The sequence below is a fragment of the Pteropus vampyrus genome, unplaced genomic scaffold, assembly GCF_000151845.1.
Source record: "Pteropus vampyrus isolate Shadow unplaced genomic scaffold, Pvam_2.0 Scaffold123, whole genome shotgun sequence".
NCBI lineage: Eukaryota > Metazoa > Chordata > Mammalia > Chiroptera > Pteropodidae > Pteropus > Pteropus vampyrus.
In genome coordinates, this window is record NW_011888904.1 from 4081871 (window position 1) to 4100558 (window position 18688).

The following is an 18688-nucleotide window of genomic DNA, read 5'->3' on the forward strand; positions in this document are numbered from 1 at the left end:
GTTGCCAGAATCTAGTAGAGGCAAAAGTCTAAAGATGTGATAGCATGTGTGGAGTGGGACCATCTATTTTCCATAGAATGTTGCTTTTAACCCCATGGAATAATCTTCTGTGCAACATAAAAGCTTCAGGGATATCTGTGGCCACCGAAACTGTTTAAGCCAGCTAGGCTAGTGGATTGATTGTTTAGCAAGTAAAATCAATTTGTAGAAGTTCATTCTTTGTAGCCCATTTCTTTTAGTTTTGAGATCTGGAGCAATTGTAGTACCTGTGGAATACTTTCTCTCTACCCTCCCTTCCCTCAATACAATCTCTAAGGTTAATTATGTACCAAGAGTTAAAGAGGCATTGCCAGGAGTAATGGGAGGAAAATGCACATCACCGCAGGCAGATATTCTCAACTCAATTTCTAAATTGAATTTTTTTTTTTTTGCAGGCTGCAAAATACAAGCTGGCAGCTCTGCCTGTGGCAGGTGCACTCATCGGAGGAGTGGTGGGGGGTCCGATTGGCCTCCTTGCAGGCTTCAAAGTGGCAGGAATTGCAGCTGCACTTGGTGGTGGGGTGTTGGGCTTCACAGGTGGAAAATTGATACAAAGAAAGAAACAGAAAATGATGGAGAAGCTCACTTCCAGCTGTCCAGATCTTCTCAGCCAAAATGACAAAAAATGCAGTTAAAAACCAAACTTCAGTATTATTGGCACCAACTTATCTATCCTAATGAGGACTTTTGCTGCTGTTGGACACTCAACTTTAGAAACATGATTTTATCAAGATAATGGCTATAGATGTTTAAGTGGGATTGAACTGTGATAAGTAGATATATTTTGTTGTTTGCTGGGGTGTTAATGGAGGTGTTAGAGATGAAGGGGCCTGGGCTGAGGGTGTATAATATTTGCAGGTAAAGTTTAAAGACTGCCAGGGAGCAGATTTTCTGCCTGGAAATGTGAAAACTGAATCTATAACTTTAATAAGGACATGAGATGTGTGGAGACCCTAAGGCTAATAAGCATATATAAATGTGCTTATTTGTCTCCTAAATATGGGAGATTATTTAGGCCTGTTAGGAAAGAAAAGAATGGGAGTTCAAGAGCCTTTCTTATCAAATAGGGAAGTCAGGATCTAGAGAGGGGCACAGGTGAACTACATAATGATCCATTTGATGAACCCTATTGCAGTTTGGTCCAATTATATTTTCTGGTGAGGGAGACTAATAGTGTAAGTAAATGGAAAGAAAGGCTAACTTCTCTTTCAAATATAGTAATATGTGACACTGTTCCTTCTCTGAACTCTTCCTTCTGCCTCTTTTTAGATAAAGACAGAATCTCAAGTGGTAGGAGACAATATTATTAAGCCAGTCACTAAGCTTGCTCTATCAGCCTGCTTCTTAACACCTCAAAGACTCAGTACCCTCTGCCTTCTTTCCTTTGTCATTTTGAAAAGTTCTTTGACTTGTGGAGTAAATTCTACCCATATATAACAAGGGATTTTCCCATAATCTTTATTTTTTTTTATATTGTCTCCCATCTCTGTTCATCTTTTCCTCTAACCTGTAGGAGAGAGAGAGAGAGAAATCTCCAAATATTTCCAACATTGTTAAGTTTGAGCTAAAAAAATAAGCGGGGATAGGGGGCATCTTCTAATTTCAAGGGGCTGATATACCTGCCACACAGGGAATCTCTGACCCAAAGTCATTTCAGCCAGCCCTTGGTGAAGCTAAGAACTAGCTTTCTATTTCACTTCTGTTACCACCACCCTTTCCCCAAGGCTTTGCTATCCTGTGCTTTCCTTCGCTTTTCACAGCTGCTATTTCTTTCTAAGAATGGCATTCATGCTTGCCTTTTCTCAATTCAAGATGATGATGGACACAGCTTGGTGCCAAGACTCAGTCTTGATGAAGGATTTGTGGTGCTAATCCCAACACCTGACATTGACAGCAAGCATTGCCTGGCCTGGCCTGGCCTGGCCTGGCCCAGCCCAACCCAATATTTGTCTCAAATAGCAAATGGTTTTAAATTTAGGAAAAAAAGATTAATATTACAGGTAGCCTTATCCTCTGCCCCCAACTCATTTGATTTAGGAAGGAACCACCTTTTGCCTTACTCTTTACCCTTCTCTGAGGACAGAGGAATGGGTGCCTACACCAAAGGTGTGAGCTTTCTCTGCTCAGGAGTCAAACAGATTTAGGGGTTTATCACTTGAAGGCAGTTGAAGGGTTTATCACTTCTCTCATGCTGTTTACTCTTAATAACTTTTATTGATTGCTACCTTTTACTTCTGTGTCTAATCTAAAGAGACCTTTCACTTTCATACTTTTTGACTCTCACCAATAAATTCCAAAGAGAAAAAGCACCATTTTTATTGTCACTAAATAACTAGAAAATATCAAGTACTGTATTGCTACTTACTGACTTGCATCTTTAATGTAATATCAAGAAGGAAGTACTTTGAATATGTGTCAGATTCTGATCCAGTATTTGATATTGGATATTATAAAATTGGGATAATTACTTTTGAACTCCACCTTTTTTTTTTTTTCCCTGACCTTTATAGTCCCTTTAACGTAGGGTGTTCAAACCAGAATGGGCACATATTTAAAAAAACAAGATTTCTACACTTTAGTCCCACAGGCGGTTCTAATAATGACCAATCTGGCCTGGTCAGCTAAAATAATAAATTTAAGATATAGTTACGTTAAAATTCAACTGTATCATTGAATTCTGTAACTTGTAGTATTCTACCCTTAAACGTGGCCCAGTCTTTATTACTACATTTTATTCCCGTTCTACCAACTCAAAATTGACTATCCTTTTTAACCCATAATCTTAATTTAACTAGGAACTTCTTATACTGTTGGACTGGTTTTATATTAGGACCTGAAGGAAAGAGGAGGCCTATAATTGAAGCTCATGTTTTGTTTTGAGATCTCTCATTTTTACTGAGCCAGTGTGAGACACCAGTGTATGTGTTCATATAGGCCTTTAGTGTTTACTACTCATCAAGATTGGAATATCACTCCAGCATTCCTCATGATTAGACAAGTTACAGTCCTTTTAAAAAGTTTTATAATTTAAAATTATTTAGAAATTGTATCTAATTTTCCAATATTAGAACCTAATAGCCAACTTTTTGTAGAAGTTTCTAGAAGTGTTTAATCAACTATAAATCATATACCTACAAAATACAAAGTATAAGAAGTATAAATTAGTATGACACAGAAATCAATCTTAAAATTGAATTTAATGTCCTACAGTATTAGGTTAAATCTTCTCTATGATTCATATCTTATTTTTACTGCAATAAGTTAAAAGGTGAGGAACACTTTAAGTTCTTAAAATTTATAGAGGTTCATTTAAATAAAGGCAACACTCCTAAAAGCTTTTTTGATATAATCTGATAATTTCTTTGTAGGGCAGAGTGAAACTTTTTGGTTATAACCCACGTAAAAAATGCACTTATATCAAAACTCAGCATATGCATAATAGAACAATACTTACGTTATGTGTGGTGCACTCTGATTTTTTTTTATTGTTTTTAAAATATGCTGGTTGCAACATACTAAATTGATTTCATAATCTACTGATTGGTTGAGACCCTTAGTTTGACAAAACAAAAAAAACAAAAACTCCCTCATTGGAGAACTGATATTCATTGAATATCTTATGTTTGCTAGGCACTTCACTAGGCATTTAATAGGTAAGGAAAACGAGTCTCTGAGAGAATTTAAATGATTTACAAATAGAGGTTAATTGGGCCTGTTGAACTACAAAAATTTCCTGTTAGTCTCATAATGTGCTGCTTCTGTATACGAAATTGAGGTGGGCTATTCATTCTCTTTCACCCAACACCCATGTATTTTGTAAGGCAGAGTTACTTTGAAATTATATGTGCCATTTTACTTTTATTAAAAAAAAATCTCAAAGCAGCCTCAAAGTGTTTAATGGTAGCTAGTGCAGAAATACATAGTGCTGAATTTGGTCTTTGGACTATAAAATTAAAAGTGTTTCTAGCCCACCCACACATCTAACAAATTTTCTTAAAGTAATATTGTCTAAGACAAATCTATCATAACTCAGAATCAAATAACTGATAGTATTATCATTTAAAATGGTACTCATAGGAAGCCATGTGCTTACTGTAGTGACACTAGTATTACTTAGAACATTTTTGAAACTTTTTTTTGGAATTGCCTCCAAAGATATTTTGCAAACCATATAAGAAAGCCATCTCAGTGTTTATTACTCTGTCATTGTGACCTCTCCTCTGTTCCTTCCTCAGTTTTGTTTTTCTTTTGCTGCCTTAGCTCTCCTACCCACCTATGCTGGAGCCAGTAACCTAAGGATGCTCAGAAAGGGGGTACGCTGGCCAGAGTTGTTGGAGCAAGAACGTTTAGGTTATACTGATGCTGAGCGCTGTAAAGGGAGAATACTACGAGTAACCTTCTGTGGGCTGCCTGCCTGCCCATAAGTGCCATTAAGTAGTTTGCACAGGAATAAGGACTGGATAATTGTAATATCAAACACAAAAGGTTGAGGTAAACCTAAAATATAAATACATAATATATATTTTCTCCAGTGAAAATACAGAAAACAAACCAAGCCGTACTTTATGTTAACTTTAAAAGGTCTGTCTTAGGGGGTCCCTCTTGCTCTTCACTGCTGCTGTATGAAATCTTTGGGAGGAATGATGAAGTAGGACATTTTTTTCTCTTGTAATAAAGTATAATGGGGATGTGCTTTCAGGTACTTATGAATGTTAGACAATGTTCATAAGTAGTCAGAGGCCTAATAAAAGGTAGGATGCTTTCCTGATAGCCTAAATGAATGTAAACAGTTCCAGTTCTGTGTGTATTTTTATTAACACTTCATTTTGTTCCTAATATGTGGTTCTCACTATATTAATTTGACACATTCGACAGAGAAACTTCTTGGGTATTATAAACTATTGGTGATAAAATATCCACATCTAAGAATTATTTACTGTGGGAGAAAAGCAATACATATGTGCAATATTAACAAAAGAAATAAATTGAAAGAAAAGTGAAAAAGGTGTCAAAGGCAAATGATTTGCCCAAGATCAAAGTTAGTTAGCACAAAAGCTAGAAATATAACCATGTCTACAGAAAAAAAAAAAAAAAGCCTCAAAGTCATTTAACTGAGTTTTTGTTATGCCATATCAAGTTGCCTGCTGAGGTCATTTTTTTGTTTGTTTGTTTTTCAGACTGGCTTTAACATTCTAAATCAGGCAACAACTATAGTAGAAAGAGAAATAGAGGAGAATCAGGAGATCAGAGTTCTAGTTTTGACTTTGTTGCCTGTAGTAAGTTTTTTCTCAGGAGTGGCTTTCTTCTCCCATTCCAGCCAGGGATTCTCCAACCATTTTTTATATCTGGCCTCTCACCTGAGTCCTGTCAGTTCTACTTTGAATTGCAGTGGCATAAATTTCTAAATAGATTCATGGCCATCACGATAGTAAAAGACTTTATCGCCTCATACCCCCTACCTCATCTTCCCTGACTAAGCCATTCCTCACATCACTGCCACAAGAATAAGAACCAGGTCTGGCTTTCATTTTTCTGCTGAAATATTTTCAGTGTCTCCCATTGAATACCTGACAAAGTTCAAACCCCTAAGGTTGGCATTCACAACCTTCCATATTTTGGCCCCAGATTTACCACTTCAGATTCACTACTCATCATCTGACAATGCCACTAAAAATCAGACATTCCATAAAAATGATTTTAGGTTTTTCTATGGCAAAGGTACAAACTGGCAATATGCTAAGTTTACATTTTTACATACTAAAATAATTTCTGTAATATAACATTTTACAATACTAGTCAGAGCTGAGATTTGTTTTAAGTTCTTGAACAAGCCTAAAAGTTTCCTAAGGAAAAGAAACCTCTTCTCTCCCCAGAAAAATATTATATTCAATATCTTAACCTCCAAATCAATGTCAGTCATGTCTTCTGTGCATCTGATAGCCAAAGCGTGAGGATTTTTCTTCAGCAGTATAGATACTCCAGCTTTGAATGGACCATTGTCCAGCTCCAGTGAGAAACTTAACAAATAATTGAGAAAAACATTAGTATATGTTATCCATACATTTCTCAAGTACTTGAGATTTTCTTGTATTAAGGTTAATCACTAAAAAGATTTATCTGGGTTTCATTAATTAAACCCCCTAAAGCTATTTTCCATTATTAAACCCTTGGTATTAGCAAGGGTCAGCACAAGAAAAGGCCTAACAGAATTTCTACAAATTCTGTAAAGCTTACTGAATTTGTTTATTATGTTGTGAGTGGTGCATATATAAGAAAACCTACAATAAATTCACTCATTCAACAAATATTTAACTGAATGCCTGTTGTATATTGGATCATACATAGAAAAATATTAAACCTATATCATCTACCTTTGTAAACCATTCAGGCTAATGAATTAAGATGCCTAAAGCAAAATGGCAGTAAACATAAGTATCCTAAAAGAGGAATGAAGAAAGTAATGTGAGGGCATGGAGAATGGAGTGACTAGCTCTGCCTGAAAAAGTAGGGGAAGGCTTTGTAGAACACGTACCATTTGAGCAGCACCCTGAAGCAGAATATGCCTCACTGAAGATAGGGTTGTGGGCTTTCAAGTGGCAGAGGAATTGCGTGTTCAAAGGGCATGAAAGAGCATAGTGTGCTTAGAGAAAACCAAGGAATTAAATGTGAGTGACGAAGCTGGTCAGATGGAAATACAGAGAGTGTGTGAGTGTGTGTAAAGGAATCAGTATAATGCTTTGTATCAGATAAAACTGCTATAACCTTCTTGAGTTCTTCGTTTTGCCTTTGTTGCTAGGGAAGTTAGAAATAAACTTCACATTTCCCTGGCTTTTTGGTGTATTTGGCGCATTTGCTTTCCTTTCTCACACATAAGAAATGATTTGTGCTTTCTTGCCTCTCTGCTGTGAGGTCTTCTGCTTAATATTGAATGCCTGCTTTCTTCCTGTCCTGCTATTCATTCCATAAATATTTATTTAAAACCCACTGAGAAAATAGTCATGAAATTTACCTCTTAGTGTCCAAAACCTTCGTGGTTCAGTTTTCCATCTCTACACAAATATTTCTTGACCACTGTCATTCAGCAGTTCCCATTTTGACTAAAGGGTAATTCTGTAATGATTTACAACTTCATAAGTATAAAATCATTTCATTTGCAGCTATGTGGTATCCTCAATTAGATTGTAGCTTCTTTTAGGGAAGGGACCATATTATCTACTTCTCTGAGTACTTCATGGTATGAAGTACAGTGATAAGAAGGGGGAAAGAAACTACACTCCTGTCAGTGAATCCCAGATGACATGAATAATGTGTGTGTTCTGCTGTCTTTCAGGGGTATGTATTGAAATGTGAAAAAGCTTTCTAAGACATCAAACCTTTGCTCAGTATTCACTATAACATAGGAATGAATGCAACAGAGGAAATCAGGAAAACATCTCTAGGACTTGGAAGTCATGAACTGAAAATTTCAGAATTTGGAGGTAAACATGTTTCTATCTCTTTCCAATTAAAAGTCTTGACTTGGGAGAGAGAGGATATAGGACCTAAATCACTGAAACAAATGGTTTGAGAAAATTGGGTTTACCTTCTTTCTGTCTTACCATAGGATTGGAGTGGTCACAATAATAAGGACCCACATTGGATTTATAATCTGATAGCCTAATATTGAAACAGAGCAGCAGCAGGAATTTAATTGCCTTGTCAGGCAAGCAGAGATTGGAATTAGGGAAGGGCAGGGCTGAAGTTAAAAGGCATTTGACAGGATTTGAACCAAGGTCTCTAATACTCAGGTTCATGTACTTATTCCACTAAACAGCTTAGTGATTTGATAGGAATGAAAAGAAAGTGCTGAGTACTTGCTAATTCTCTGTAGATGTTAGTTCCCAGCCTTTCCTTTCTAGATTTTATTGTTTATAACAAATGACTGCCTCTTATCTTGGTTAAGGTGAGGGCAAACAATTCAGGGCTTCCTTAGCCTTCTCTACCTTGAATTCCCCCTCACTCCCCCCCACCTCCTCACACCCCTCCACCCCCATCACACACACACCCATTGATACCTTGCCTATCTTACAGGGTGGTCATGAAGATTAAAAAAATTAATACCTGTTAAGTGTCTAGAATGGAGGCTGGCTTATAGTAAATGCACAAATGTTAATTGCTACTGTTATTGTTGCAATTAATACTACTATTATTTTTTCCTGAAGTTTAAAGGAAAGGCACATTATTGAAAAAGTATCATTTACCTACAAGAATATTGTTAGGGGGAGATGCCTAAAATGAGTGAAGACTTGATAAAGATGAATTCTTAAAATTACTTTTTAAAAAGGCTTAATTATTAAGAAGGTGGTATAATGATGATTGATGCCTGGTAGAAAATATATATTTTTCATATCTATTAAGAATATTCAAATATGAAACTATATAAAATCCAGTTAGGAATAGAGTGATCATACATCCCAGTTTGTCTGGAACAGTTTTGATTTACATCTGTTGTGCTGGTGAAATTATTACTAATGTTCCCTTTCACTCTTAAATGTCCTGGTCTGCATGAAAAATTTACATGATCACCCTAGTTATATATAAGTGCAGTGAAAATTAGTGTGAAGTTACCCCCCCCCAAAAGCATCTGTGTTTTAAAATAATTTGTTTCTAGGCTCAAATAAAAAAAATATATATATCCTAAGGTTAATGGGACCTTGTAGATGTGATTGTAAAATACTACTATGAATCTTTGAGGAACCAGGAAACAGAAAATGTACCAAAACACTGAGCATGAGCAAAAGCCTAAGATTTAAGAGGTAACATTGGAGTCCAGAAGCCACAGACCAGGGAATTTTCCTTCTAATCCTAGAAAATTTCTGAAATGAACAATTCAACAGTGTTTTAAATCAGGAAGTCATGCGTATTATGAAGATAGGGGTAATTGTGAATTGCAAAGAACTGTTAAGTCAGAATAGATGCCCTGTTCTACTCCCTTCACTATATGCATAGCTAGGAATGCTCAATTGTTCCCCCTTTTGGGCAGTGGTTATGGCAAGAAAACATAGTATCAGGCTTCCAAGATTGATCTGATCCTACCTAGGCAAGTTTACACCTAGATCAAGAGAGTGAACATATAGCTTCCTCCCTGGCATCCATCCCAGTAAGGAAAATACACGAGACACAGCACAGATAGGCGAGTACATGATCTTTTACCTGAATGGCCCAGAATTGGGAGAGAAAAATTAGGGCAACGATACCTAACAATACTTTGCTATACAGTAAGCTACTAAGAACAGTGACAGCCTCTATTACTATAATTCTCCTGGAGGGAAGGAGCCTGATGTATTTAAGAAAATATAGCTCTTTTTGTGCCTATTCAAGAAATCACTTCCTTTTAGGAAGGCTCCCAACTCCAAAGGCTGTACACACACCTCCATGCCCCTTTGGTTAACTCATAATGTAGCACCTATGATGTTCTATTGTAATCACCTTTTCACCTGTTTTGTCCCTTCACTCAACTTTGAGCCCTGTGATTTAGGGACAGTCTCTTCACTGTTGTATCCTTCCTTAGCTTGGCAACAGTAGGTAATTAACACTTGCTAAATGGTAAATGTATGATGTTTTATGAACTACACAATGTATTTTGTCAACTCACTACAGTCTGTCCCTCAAGGCTAATGACTAAGCTAGGGGTCAGATCTACGTCATGGAAAATGTAACGTTCATGGGTTTCCAGTACTTCTGCAGGATTCTTCATTGCCTAAGAGGGCACTTGAGTGTCATTCTGGTAGTTATTATCTCTGAGTTAGTGTAAGATTTTAATCTATTCTAAAGTAAAATTTAGGACCCCATAGCCAATTAGGATATAGGACTAAAAGTGACTAGACTTCAGGTAATTGGGATTCACAGATGAGTCAGCAGAGTCCATTTGAATTATGATGATGCTTGCTTGTCCATTATTCATTTTTTTCATATATTTATTATGTAATTTGGCTTTTTTCCTCATCGATTTTATTGACCACTTATAGTGTTCTAGGCTGCTGAGAATACAAATTTAGCATTCCTGTTTCCAGGGCATTCACATGGTCCTAAGGAAAAGGGATACATGTACTTCCAACTTTATATTAGACTGTATACTCTTAAAACACATAAGGGCTATGGGACCACAGGGGGTGATCATTGTCCTGGGCATTGAAGGATGGATAGAAAGAATTTACTAGGCAAGGTAGGGGAGTGGAGAGGAAAGGGGACATTTTAGAGAAGCAATTTGTAAGCTGCAGTTTTCCTCTTCTAGTGATTCAAAAACCTATTAAGGGCACGCTAGCCCTTCCCCAGCATGTTCTGCAAGAGGGAGCTTTGATACCAACTAAAGGCGAGGGTTGAGTTATCAACATATGGATTTATATAGCTTCCCATTGTGATTCAAGTACAATAATCTAAAAATCTTTAAACTGCAAAAGCTTGTGACTCTGGTCATATGTATTCTGTGTAAAATGTTCACAACATGTTAAGACAAATTAGTAAAAAGTCTCAAATATAGAAATATTTTATAGTTTTATTACTTGGAAATACATACAAAAATTCAAACACAGCTAAAAAACAGTTGCCAAGCAGAGGTCCTATCCAGCCTGTTTTAGTGAACACATAAACCAGTTATAATCAGCATAAAACAATTTAAGTCCTGAAACAACCTATTGTCCTCCTAGTCTTAATTGGGCTTAAAAATTGATTTTTGTTTTATTCTTTATACTTTATCTTTCCCCCAGAGACTAACATTTTAGTTTGGTTCATGGGATTTTCATTTAGAAAAATAGGTAAAGCCATTTACTATAATTATTTTGAAAACTGGAATAGTATTTGTCCCTTTCTAGTCTTCTGTCACCTTACATTCTCCATGGTTTCTCAAAAATTCCTAATGGTTGCTAACAGAGGAAGCATTTGCAACTTCCAGCAGCTCTCTGGAATACTGAAGTCTGGGCCTAAGCCCTGAAATTTAAGGTGGCAAGATTTTTCTTTACTTCTAATTTTTGTAGTTTTGTCAGTCATTTTATTTTTTCCTGCCAGACCATATCGCCTTGTCAGAGAAAAAATAAAAATTCAGTTATTCTGCTTTTCTTGTTACACTCCTTTATCCATTTTTTTTTTTTTTTATACCTCCTTTCTTGGCAACTTTAGCATTTTCTGCAAATTAAGTTCATTCTGAGCTTTAACATTTCGGAGTTATATATTTCACTCTCTTTTTGGCCTTTATCATTACCATTTTTTTCTTCTTTTGTACATGATTTTTGACAACTTGACTTCATTGGAGAGCTTTGAGATATTTTAGATGCCTACTCTCTCTAAATGGTCAGAATTTCATCTAAAGTTTTCATCCTTTTGTGGTCCCCCTCACTACTGGAACAATTTTTGAAAAACTGGAAAATATAGTGAGCTGACAAGCAGAAGGGCCTGCTTCTAGTTATAGTTTTGCACTCAAATGTGTTCTTCAGTCTAGTCTTTTATTTCCTCTCTTCACAGCTGAGGAGCCTGATAAAAAGAGTAGACTGAATAAAATGAAACTTCCACCTCTAATATTCTGATTCATGGTTCAGAGAGGAAGAAGTCTAAATTGTGAGTTCTAGGTTTCTGGAAGTGCTCGTTATACTGGTTACAAAGCCCTATGGAATCTACATCTTTGCCATATCTTGTATCTATTCCTGTCTCTGCTGTCACTGTCTTAGTTCTGACCATTCTCTCTTCTCTGCTGGACTCATTTTACTATACCTAGACCTGCCATAGTATTCTTTCTTAAATATGAACATACTTCTCCACTTAAAATCTGGTGATGAGTATCTACTGCCTATAAGATACAGTATCAGACCCCTTCACTTGACATACAAGGCCCTGCAGAATCAGCCCTCATTTCCCTAGCCACAGGCTATCATCGTGCACCAACTCTATAACAAGAACTTATTTTCTGCAGTGTATTTGCTGTTTTTCACTTAAGCTTGTTCATGACTTTTTATAAAATTCCTGATGAGTGCCGAGTCCTTCAGGGATACAAAATTTAAACAAGGTCATTTTGCATCTCATTCAATAAACATTTGATGATGACTACTACTAGAAATGCTAGACAGTAGAGATACAGATATAAAATTTAGTATCCTTGCCCTTGACGGCTTCAGTCTAAAGAAGACAGTGATAGTGGCACTAAGTCCCAGTATGCATGAATGCTAAATAATGCATCCTCAAATCTACTCACTTTTTTTAAACCACTCAATTATCTTAGATCACATTGAACATGTGCTCCTTGGGGCCTTTCTCATATTAACTACTGTCAAGCCAACACTCTGCAACCCAATACTTGAGTGTTATCTTTCGTTTATTATTTTTTAAGGACAATTACAGGATTATAAATTTATTCCAGTGAACTGCGTATGTTACTTTTGGTTTTGTGTACTAGCTTGTTGAATGTGAATTTTCATTCTGACGACCTCAGATTTGGTCTATCCTCTGACCTGAAGACAACTCTGATTTCAAAGTTATTGATTAAAAGCAATGAAGGTTCAACTTTTAGGCAACTGTCCTGCTTTTCTAGTTACTCTGGTAAAATATACTAAACATGCCCCTTATCATCTTATTAACAATATTTATTATTCTGAAAGAAGGATAAGTCATGCATAACTATGGATTATAGGCTGATTTTTAAAAATAACAATCATTAAATATCCATTATAAATATTCACTTTATTTTGAAAGAATTGGAAGATGTTACATATATTACATACTACATATAATGGCACATGTCAGCCTTTTAAGCTTAAAAATAATCTTTCCCCAAACTGGGATTGACTCAGACTCCAAATATAAAATGACTCTTGGCCTATAGCACCAACCCAGGCCCAGAGGAAAGCCAATTTGAACCTGTCTGTCCTCTGGTATTGGGCTTCCTGATATGATACTGAGGGTCCTCTCCCTCTGGTTTTGTTCCCTGGCAGTATTGAGGCCTGGCACAGGGACCCATTTGACTGTACACTGCAGGCCTGGGAAATCAGAGAATCTAGAGTGGGTAGGGTCCTCTGACAAATTTCACAATATAAAGAAATTAAAAACCTTTGTACCTACTGTCTTTGATCTATAAGACTATAACAAGACTACAAGATAGAAGGAGGTTGGAATTAACTGAAATACAATTTGCTGGTTTTTCTCTTAGGAAATTGGAAGTGTCACGATAGGAGGAGCCTTAAAAGTTATCTAGTTCAATACTGGTAACCTGCTCCACTAGTAGTTTCCTTTCCCAGATTTAGGTACAATTCAAAGTTTTAAATGCCATCCATATGCCACTTTGTTAGACGAACACATAGAAATTTAAAAACACCTTTCATTTTCTTTTTCTTAATTCATAAGGACAATTCCTGCCAAATGTTCTGGCTTAAGGCTCTCCTCTTCATAGTATGTTTAAATTACACATTAAGAATCCAAAAAATACCCCTATGGAATTTTCATAAGCAATATCCAACCAGTCAGTAAAACACAGTACACAGTGTGAAAATTTTAATTTATTCCCCTCCCAAGTATCCAGAATATGTACTCCCTTAGCTTTGAGAAATATGATAATGAAAATACCAACAGAATTGATCATATGTAAAGAGAGAAAAGAAAAGCACATAGTACACAGGAAACATCCCTAAGTGCTCCCTAACCTAGTAGTGCAAGTTAATGGTATGTTTATGACAATGTCACTTTCACTTGATTTATAAAAATTTTACAGGACAGATTTAAAGCAAAGATAGGCCTCTGATTTTTATTTTTTTTTTAACCCTAGCACATTTTTAAAAAGAGGCTATATTTAAATGACAATGCATTTTGAGTTGGGGGGAGAAAAAAATTAAAAACCCAAAACTTCTTTCAGTTTATTCAAAATAAAAATACACATAGAATTATGAAAATATAGGTTTACTATTTCCACCACGTAAGTTGATGCTGCTGTTTGAAAGGCTTTCGAATTGTTTTTCAAGTTTTTAAAGCTCATCTCGATCCCTCAATAAAGTATACCTATATTCACTAGGTGCTAGTTTCTGGAAGGAGCTCTCAGGTGGACTGCTTGCTACATCTTGGACTTCCTACAAGAGAAAGAATAAAACATTTATATAGCAATATATTATATGGTGTTATTATATTTTAATAGGAGTATTAGATGAATGGTACTTGTCCTATAATTATTTGCTATTTAATAATCAATAAAAGATAGCTGCTATGTGCCAAAGGCAAGAGTTAAGTTTGAAATCTTGCTTTTCCCATTTCATATTCCCTTACTCAGATTCTCTAGGACAGGGCTGCCAGAGCTATTACCTATGGACCTGTTGACAGTTCCTGAGGAGCAGTGGAAGGAAACAAAATACCTGACACCTGGCTGCTTTCCTAGAATATTCTGTAGAGGCAGCACAACCCTTAACTAAGTTGGCCTAAACCCTTCCCTTACAAATGACTGATAAGAGAATAAAAGGCACCTACTCTGTAGCTAGAATTCTTATTTAACAATTACCTCAATGCCAGAAATTAATTGAAATAAGGAGGAAAACAAATACTGCAAGTACTTAAATACTGCAAGAAACTAATTTCTGCTATATTTTACTTGTGCACAGTAGACATATACATAGAACTATAAGAGTGACCTCTAAGAATTTCTAAGGAAAGGCAGTGTAGTGTATCCTTTATCTCTGCACTGTAAATTCTTCAAGAGCAAACATAATTGTCATTGTTTTAATATCCCCTGTAGTTAACACAGGCACATAGTGCATATATTACATCCTATGTATAATAGCACATTCCCATTCTAATGGTAAACAATGTGTCTACAAACTTTCCATATAACTTTATCATGTTCCACTTCCTCAATACATTTTTTACTTTTTGTTGATATATTTGGTTTAATTTGTTGAAATTATATTACTATAAAACAAACGTGTATTTGGTGCCATTACTACACCAATATGAACAAGTAAAATACAAGGAATTCAACTGTCTAATGGAGAAGTTGAAACAAATCAGCGTAATACAATAATGGTAAGCTACATCTTTTCCTAATCTGATAAAACACTAAGCAGGCCTACTTTTCTGAAGAAAATAATCACCTTTGGGATACTGTTAACAGTTTGTCTGCTTCTATAGTTGCTTAATTATCAAAGAAAAATCTGACCTCAGATTTCAAGGAAAAAGCGTATCATCAGATTCCTAAAGAGAACTCTCAATTTGACTTAAAGTAAAATTCACTTAGTTTTTATTTTTCTTTTACATGTGGAGGTTCTTTAGGCAAAATAAAAGTTCTGGGCATATGAAATAAGAGAGGTATATGTCATATCCCCTCTCAGTATAGTGGTTAAAGACATGATATAAATCGATAATGCATCAAAATATAAGTTTAGAGGTATTTAACAAAGCAGGAACACAGAAATTACTTGTAACAGAAATTAAAAGATAGAGTAAAATTCTCAAGTTAAAAAAGTATATAAAAAAAATACAAAATGTCAAGCATTCTAAATCTCAAATGGAAAACCTGCATTAAACCATAAGTTTCTGGCATTATGAATATTGGATTGGTGAGAGCTCTTAGGAGGGTTGAGCAAGAATACCAAATCATCATTTTCTTCATAGTGTGGTCAATCTCCCAGCTACAAAGGACAGCTGGAATAATTAATGGAATCCACTGATTTTTCCACTGATCTACCTATTTCCATTTCCTGCCTCCTACTTCTTTTTAAAGCCAACTGTATATAACCCTTTTATAGCCATATTTCACAAAAGGCATACTTAGACCAAAATACTGCAACTTTTCTGAAGGTCTAAAATATTTAAATTAATTTAAAAAGGAACATAATTTGCATACTATCAGAGTTTGTTCAGAATTTCTTTACAGAGACATTCAGGAGCAGAAACTCAAGGCTATGCAAGAGCTTTAGATCCTCTTCAACACCAACTGAAAAAGAAAAAAAGTTCCTGCTGTAGAAAGAGATGAGTCCTACCTGTCCTGGGGCTATATCAGTTGGGTCAGGACCATGATGGAATTCTCTGTGAAGTTTTCCAGAATGTAAGTCAGATACAAACTGCTTGAGTTTCCCAGGAATTCTAAAATCAAAGTTGAATAAAAATTAAGCTTAACTGTTAAAATGGACTTACCTCTATTTTACCAACTTCGCATAAAGAATTAAAGTTTTTTTTACCGAGAATCCCACCATCTCACCATAACTATTATAGGCCAGGTACACGTTGAACATTTTTACACATTTGTAATCATATGTAGATACTCAGTTTTGTGTTCTAATTCTTGCACTTGTTTCACAAAAATTTTTCTATGCTTATTGTTTTAACAGATGCATCAGAATCTATCAAGATGCAGTCATAAAACTTAATCATCCAGATTGTTTGGCATTTATATATTTCTCTTAATGTAAGTAACTAAAAAACCTTATATTCTGATCAATCACACTAAAAATAACAGGGCTCAAGGGAAAAATAGTGTTAACCACTTAAAATTATGTAGCATTGTACTCAGAGTACTACCAAGAGCCTAGAACAAAAATACTACCACTGTTACCCTCCACCAGTATTGAGCCTGTTCAGCCAGATGATCCTCTGTAAGGTTAACCTAGAGCTTACATAAATCTTCTTTTGAAATACAGGTCCTTAGGGCATTCATGGCCAATAGAACCAGTTTTATCAAATAATCTAAGGCAGGGTGTAGCGTTTTCATGGTTTTTTCTTAAACACAAGGGGAAATTTTTTTACAATTTATTTAACCACATGGGCCATCTCACTGGATAGCTTAATATTGTGAAAAGCAAAAGCATTTTTCAAGGCCATGAAACTAGTATTTTTTTTTGAGGTCTTCATCTACTACTAAAGCATTCTTTTTAATGGTGAAAACGCTTTCTTTGATGGCTTCAAAATATTCTTAGGAAAATAACATAAACGAACACAACCCATTTTATATTGATATAATTCTAATACACTGACATAATTCTCATACTAATCAGGGTATAAGCAAATTTGCAGTACAGAGACATCCATCGTAGCAAAATACACCATTATAAAGCAATGCAGATTTATATACAGCAGAGTCTCAAATAACGTTTCATTATAGTGTTCAAAAGAAAAAAAAATCAATTCCCAGCTAGGGCTAGTGTCTGTGTGGATTGGCATGTTCTCCCCATGTCTGCATGGGTTTCTCCAGGGGACTCCAGTTTCCTCCCACATACCAAAAATGTGCAGGTAAGGTGAATTTGTGTGTCTAAATTGTCCCAGTTTGAGTGAGTATGGGTGGCTCTGCGATGGAAGGGTGTCCTGCCTAGGGTTGGGTTCCATCCTGTACCCTGAACTGCTGAGGTAGGCTCTGGCCTGGACTGGAATAAGCAAGTTGGAAAACCATTATCTTGTTTTTATTAATTATTCTTGTATGTACAGCTCACATTTATTTCAGTGTTTAATATTAGAAGTGTTTTGGGTCTTCATTTAGAAGTTTGGTGACCAGAAAGATGCCATGAGAACTTAATTCATTTATATTTATATATTAGTCTATGGTAAAACTGGATGTTTTAATTAAAGCTGCAGTTTCCAAGAACCTACTGATGATGTCTAAGTGAGAACTTCCTGTATCAGCCTTTTCTTTGTAATTATTTCCTTGAGTTATAGCCAATAAAGCAGGAGTTCTGGGGTTAAAGAATATAAGAACTTTTGACAAAGTGTGGGTAAATTATACCCACAAAATATCAGATAATTTTTGCTGCTACTTGTCTATGTTTATTCTTTGAAATCTTGCCAGAGCCTTTGTCCTTATTATTAAAAGTTGCTTTGCTAATTTGATAAGTAAAAGACATCTGCATTTTAATTTCCATTTCTTCAAAAATTAAGCATTTTTCCATTGTCTTAATTTATATTTCTGCTTATATGAACTGTCTGGTACTGAGATGGTGATATTTTTTAAATTCACTGTATATATTTAAATAGAAACCTTTTATTTTTCATATCTATTACAGAATTAAAATGCAGATGGACAAACACTTTAATTCCTTAAGTAGAATTGACTGTTTAAATCATTAATTTTGGTAGCAAAGAATGGCTGGCTTGTGTTAATATTACCAGCTTCTTTTTTTATCCTCTCCTGAGGTCCTACAAGTGCTGTTTCTTCCCTTCAATAACTCCCACTGAGATGTACCAACCAATAACTCCACTGTACACCCATTTTGGCTCCCCACTAGCTCCAATGCAACAGAGAACAGCAGGTGCCAAATGCACAGTTTACAAATACAAATGACTGTCAGGTAGCTGTATTGACAGAATGCCTCTGAAAGGTTCTCTGGTGCTGAAGAAATTGCACATGCACCAGAGATAAACACTAAGAGGAGATCAATATAAATTTAATCTGACATCATCTACTGTCACCCACAGCAAAGTGCTAAAATATAACCATTCAATTCAAAGAACTGCAAATGATCTATGTTTAAGATAAAGCCCCTGTTAGTTTATTATAAGGTCCAAAGATGATCACAGCTAATACAGTGTAAACTGCATCTGCTAGTCAAGATATAACTTATAATTAAACCTTAAATGTAAAATATTCATAGAGAACAGTCGAAACAGATTTTCCCTAACTTAAATTTTTCCCCTTCGCAGATGAAAGAATTGTGAGCAAAAG

General features: G+C 35.6%; 2 protein-coding genes across 12 annotated transcripts in view; one reads left to right on the forward strand and one right to left on the reverse strand.

Annotated features, from left to right (window-relative positions):
- The window catches only part of STX17 (syntaxin 17), a 52695-nt gene extending 46351 nt beyond the window's left edge, over positions 1–6344 (forward strand). For 9 of the 10 annotated variants that reach the window (XM_023534266.1, XM_011366264.2, XM_011366259.2 and 6 more), the window contains one exon: positions 435–6344. In XM_023534266.1, coding sequence (XP_023390034.1) covers positions 435–674 — 240 coding nt within the window. In that variant the 3' untranslated portion in view covers positions 675–6344. The remainder of the gene's footprint in view (positions 1–434) is intronic. The other variant, XM_011366260.2, reaches the window with a different exon arrangement.
- Positions 6345–11153: 4809 nt separating this feature from the next.
- The window catches only part of ERP44 (endoplasmic reticulum protein 44), a 69798-nt gene continuing 62263 nt past the window's right edge, over positions 11154–18688 (reverse strand). For both annotated transcript variants that reach the window (XM_011366265.1, XM_011366266.2), the window contains 2 exons: positions 16020–16122; positions 11154–14120 (listed from right to left, as the gene is read on the reverse strand). In XM_011366265.1, the coding sequence (XP_011364567.1) occupies positions 14019–14120; positions 16020–16122 (205 nt within the window). In that variant the 3' untranslated portion in view covers positions 11154–14018. The remainder of the gene's footprint in view (positions 14121–16019; positions 16123–18688) is intronic.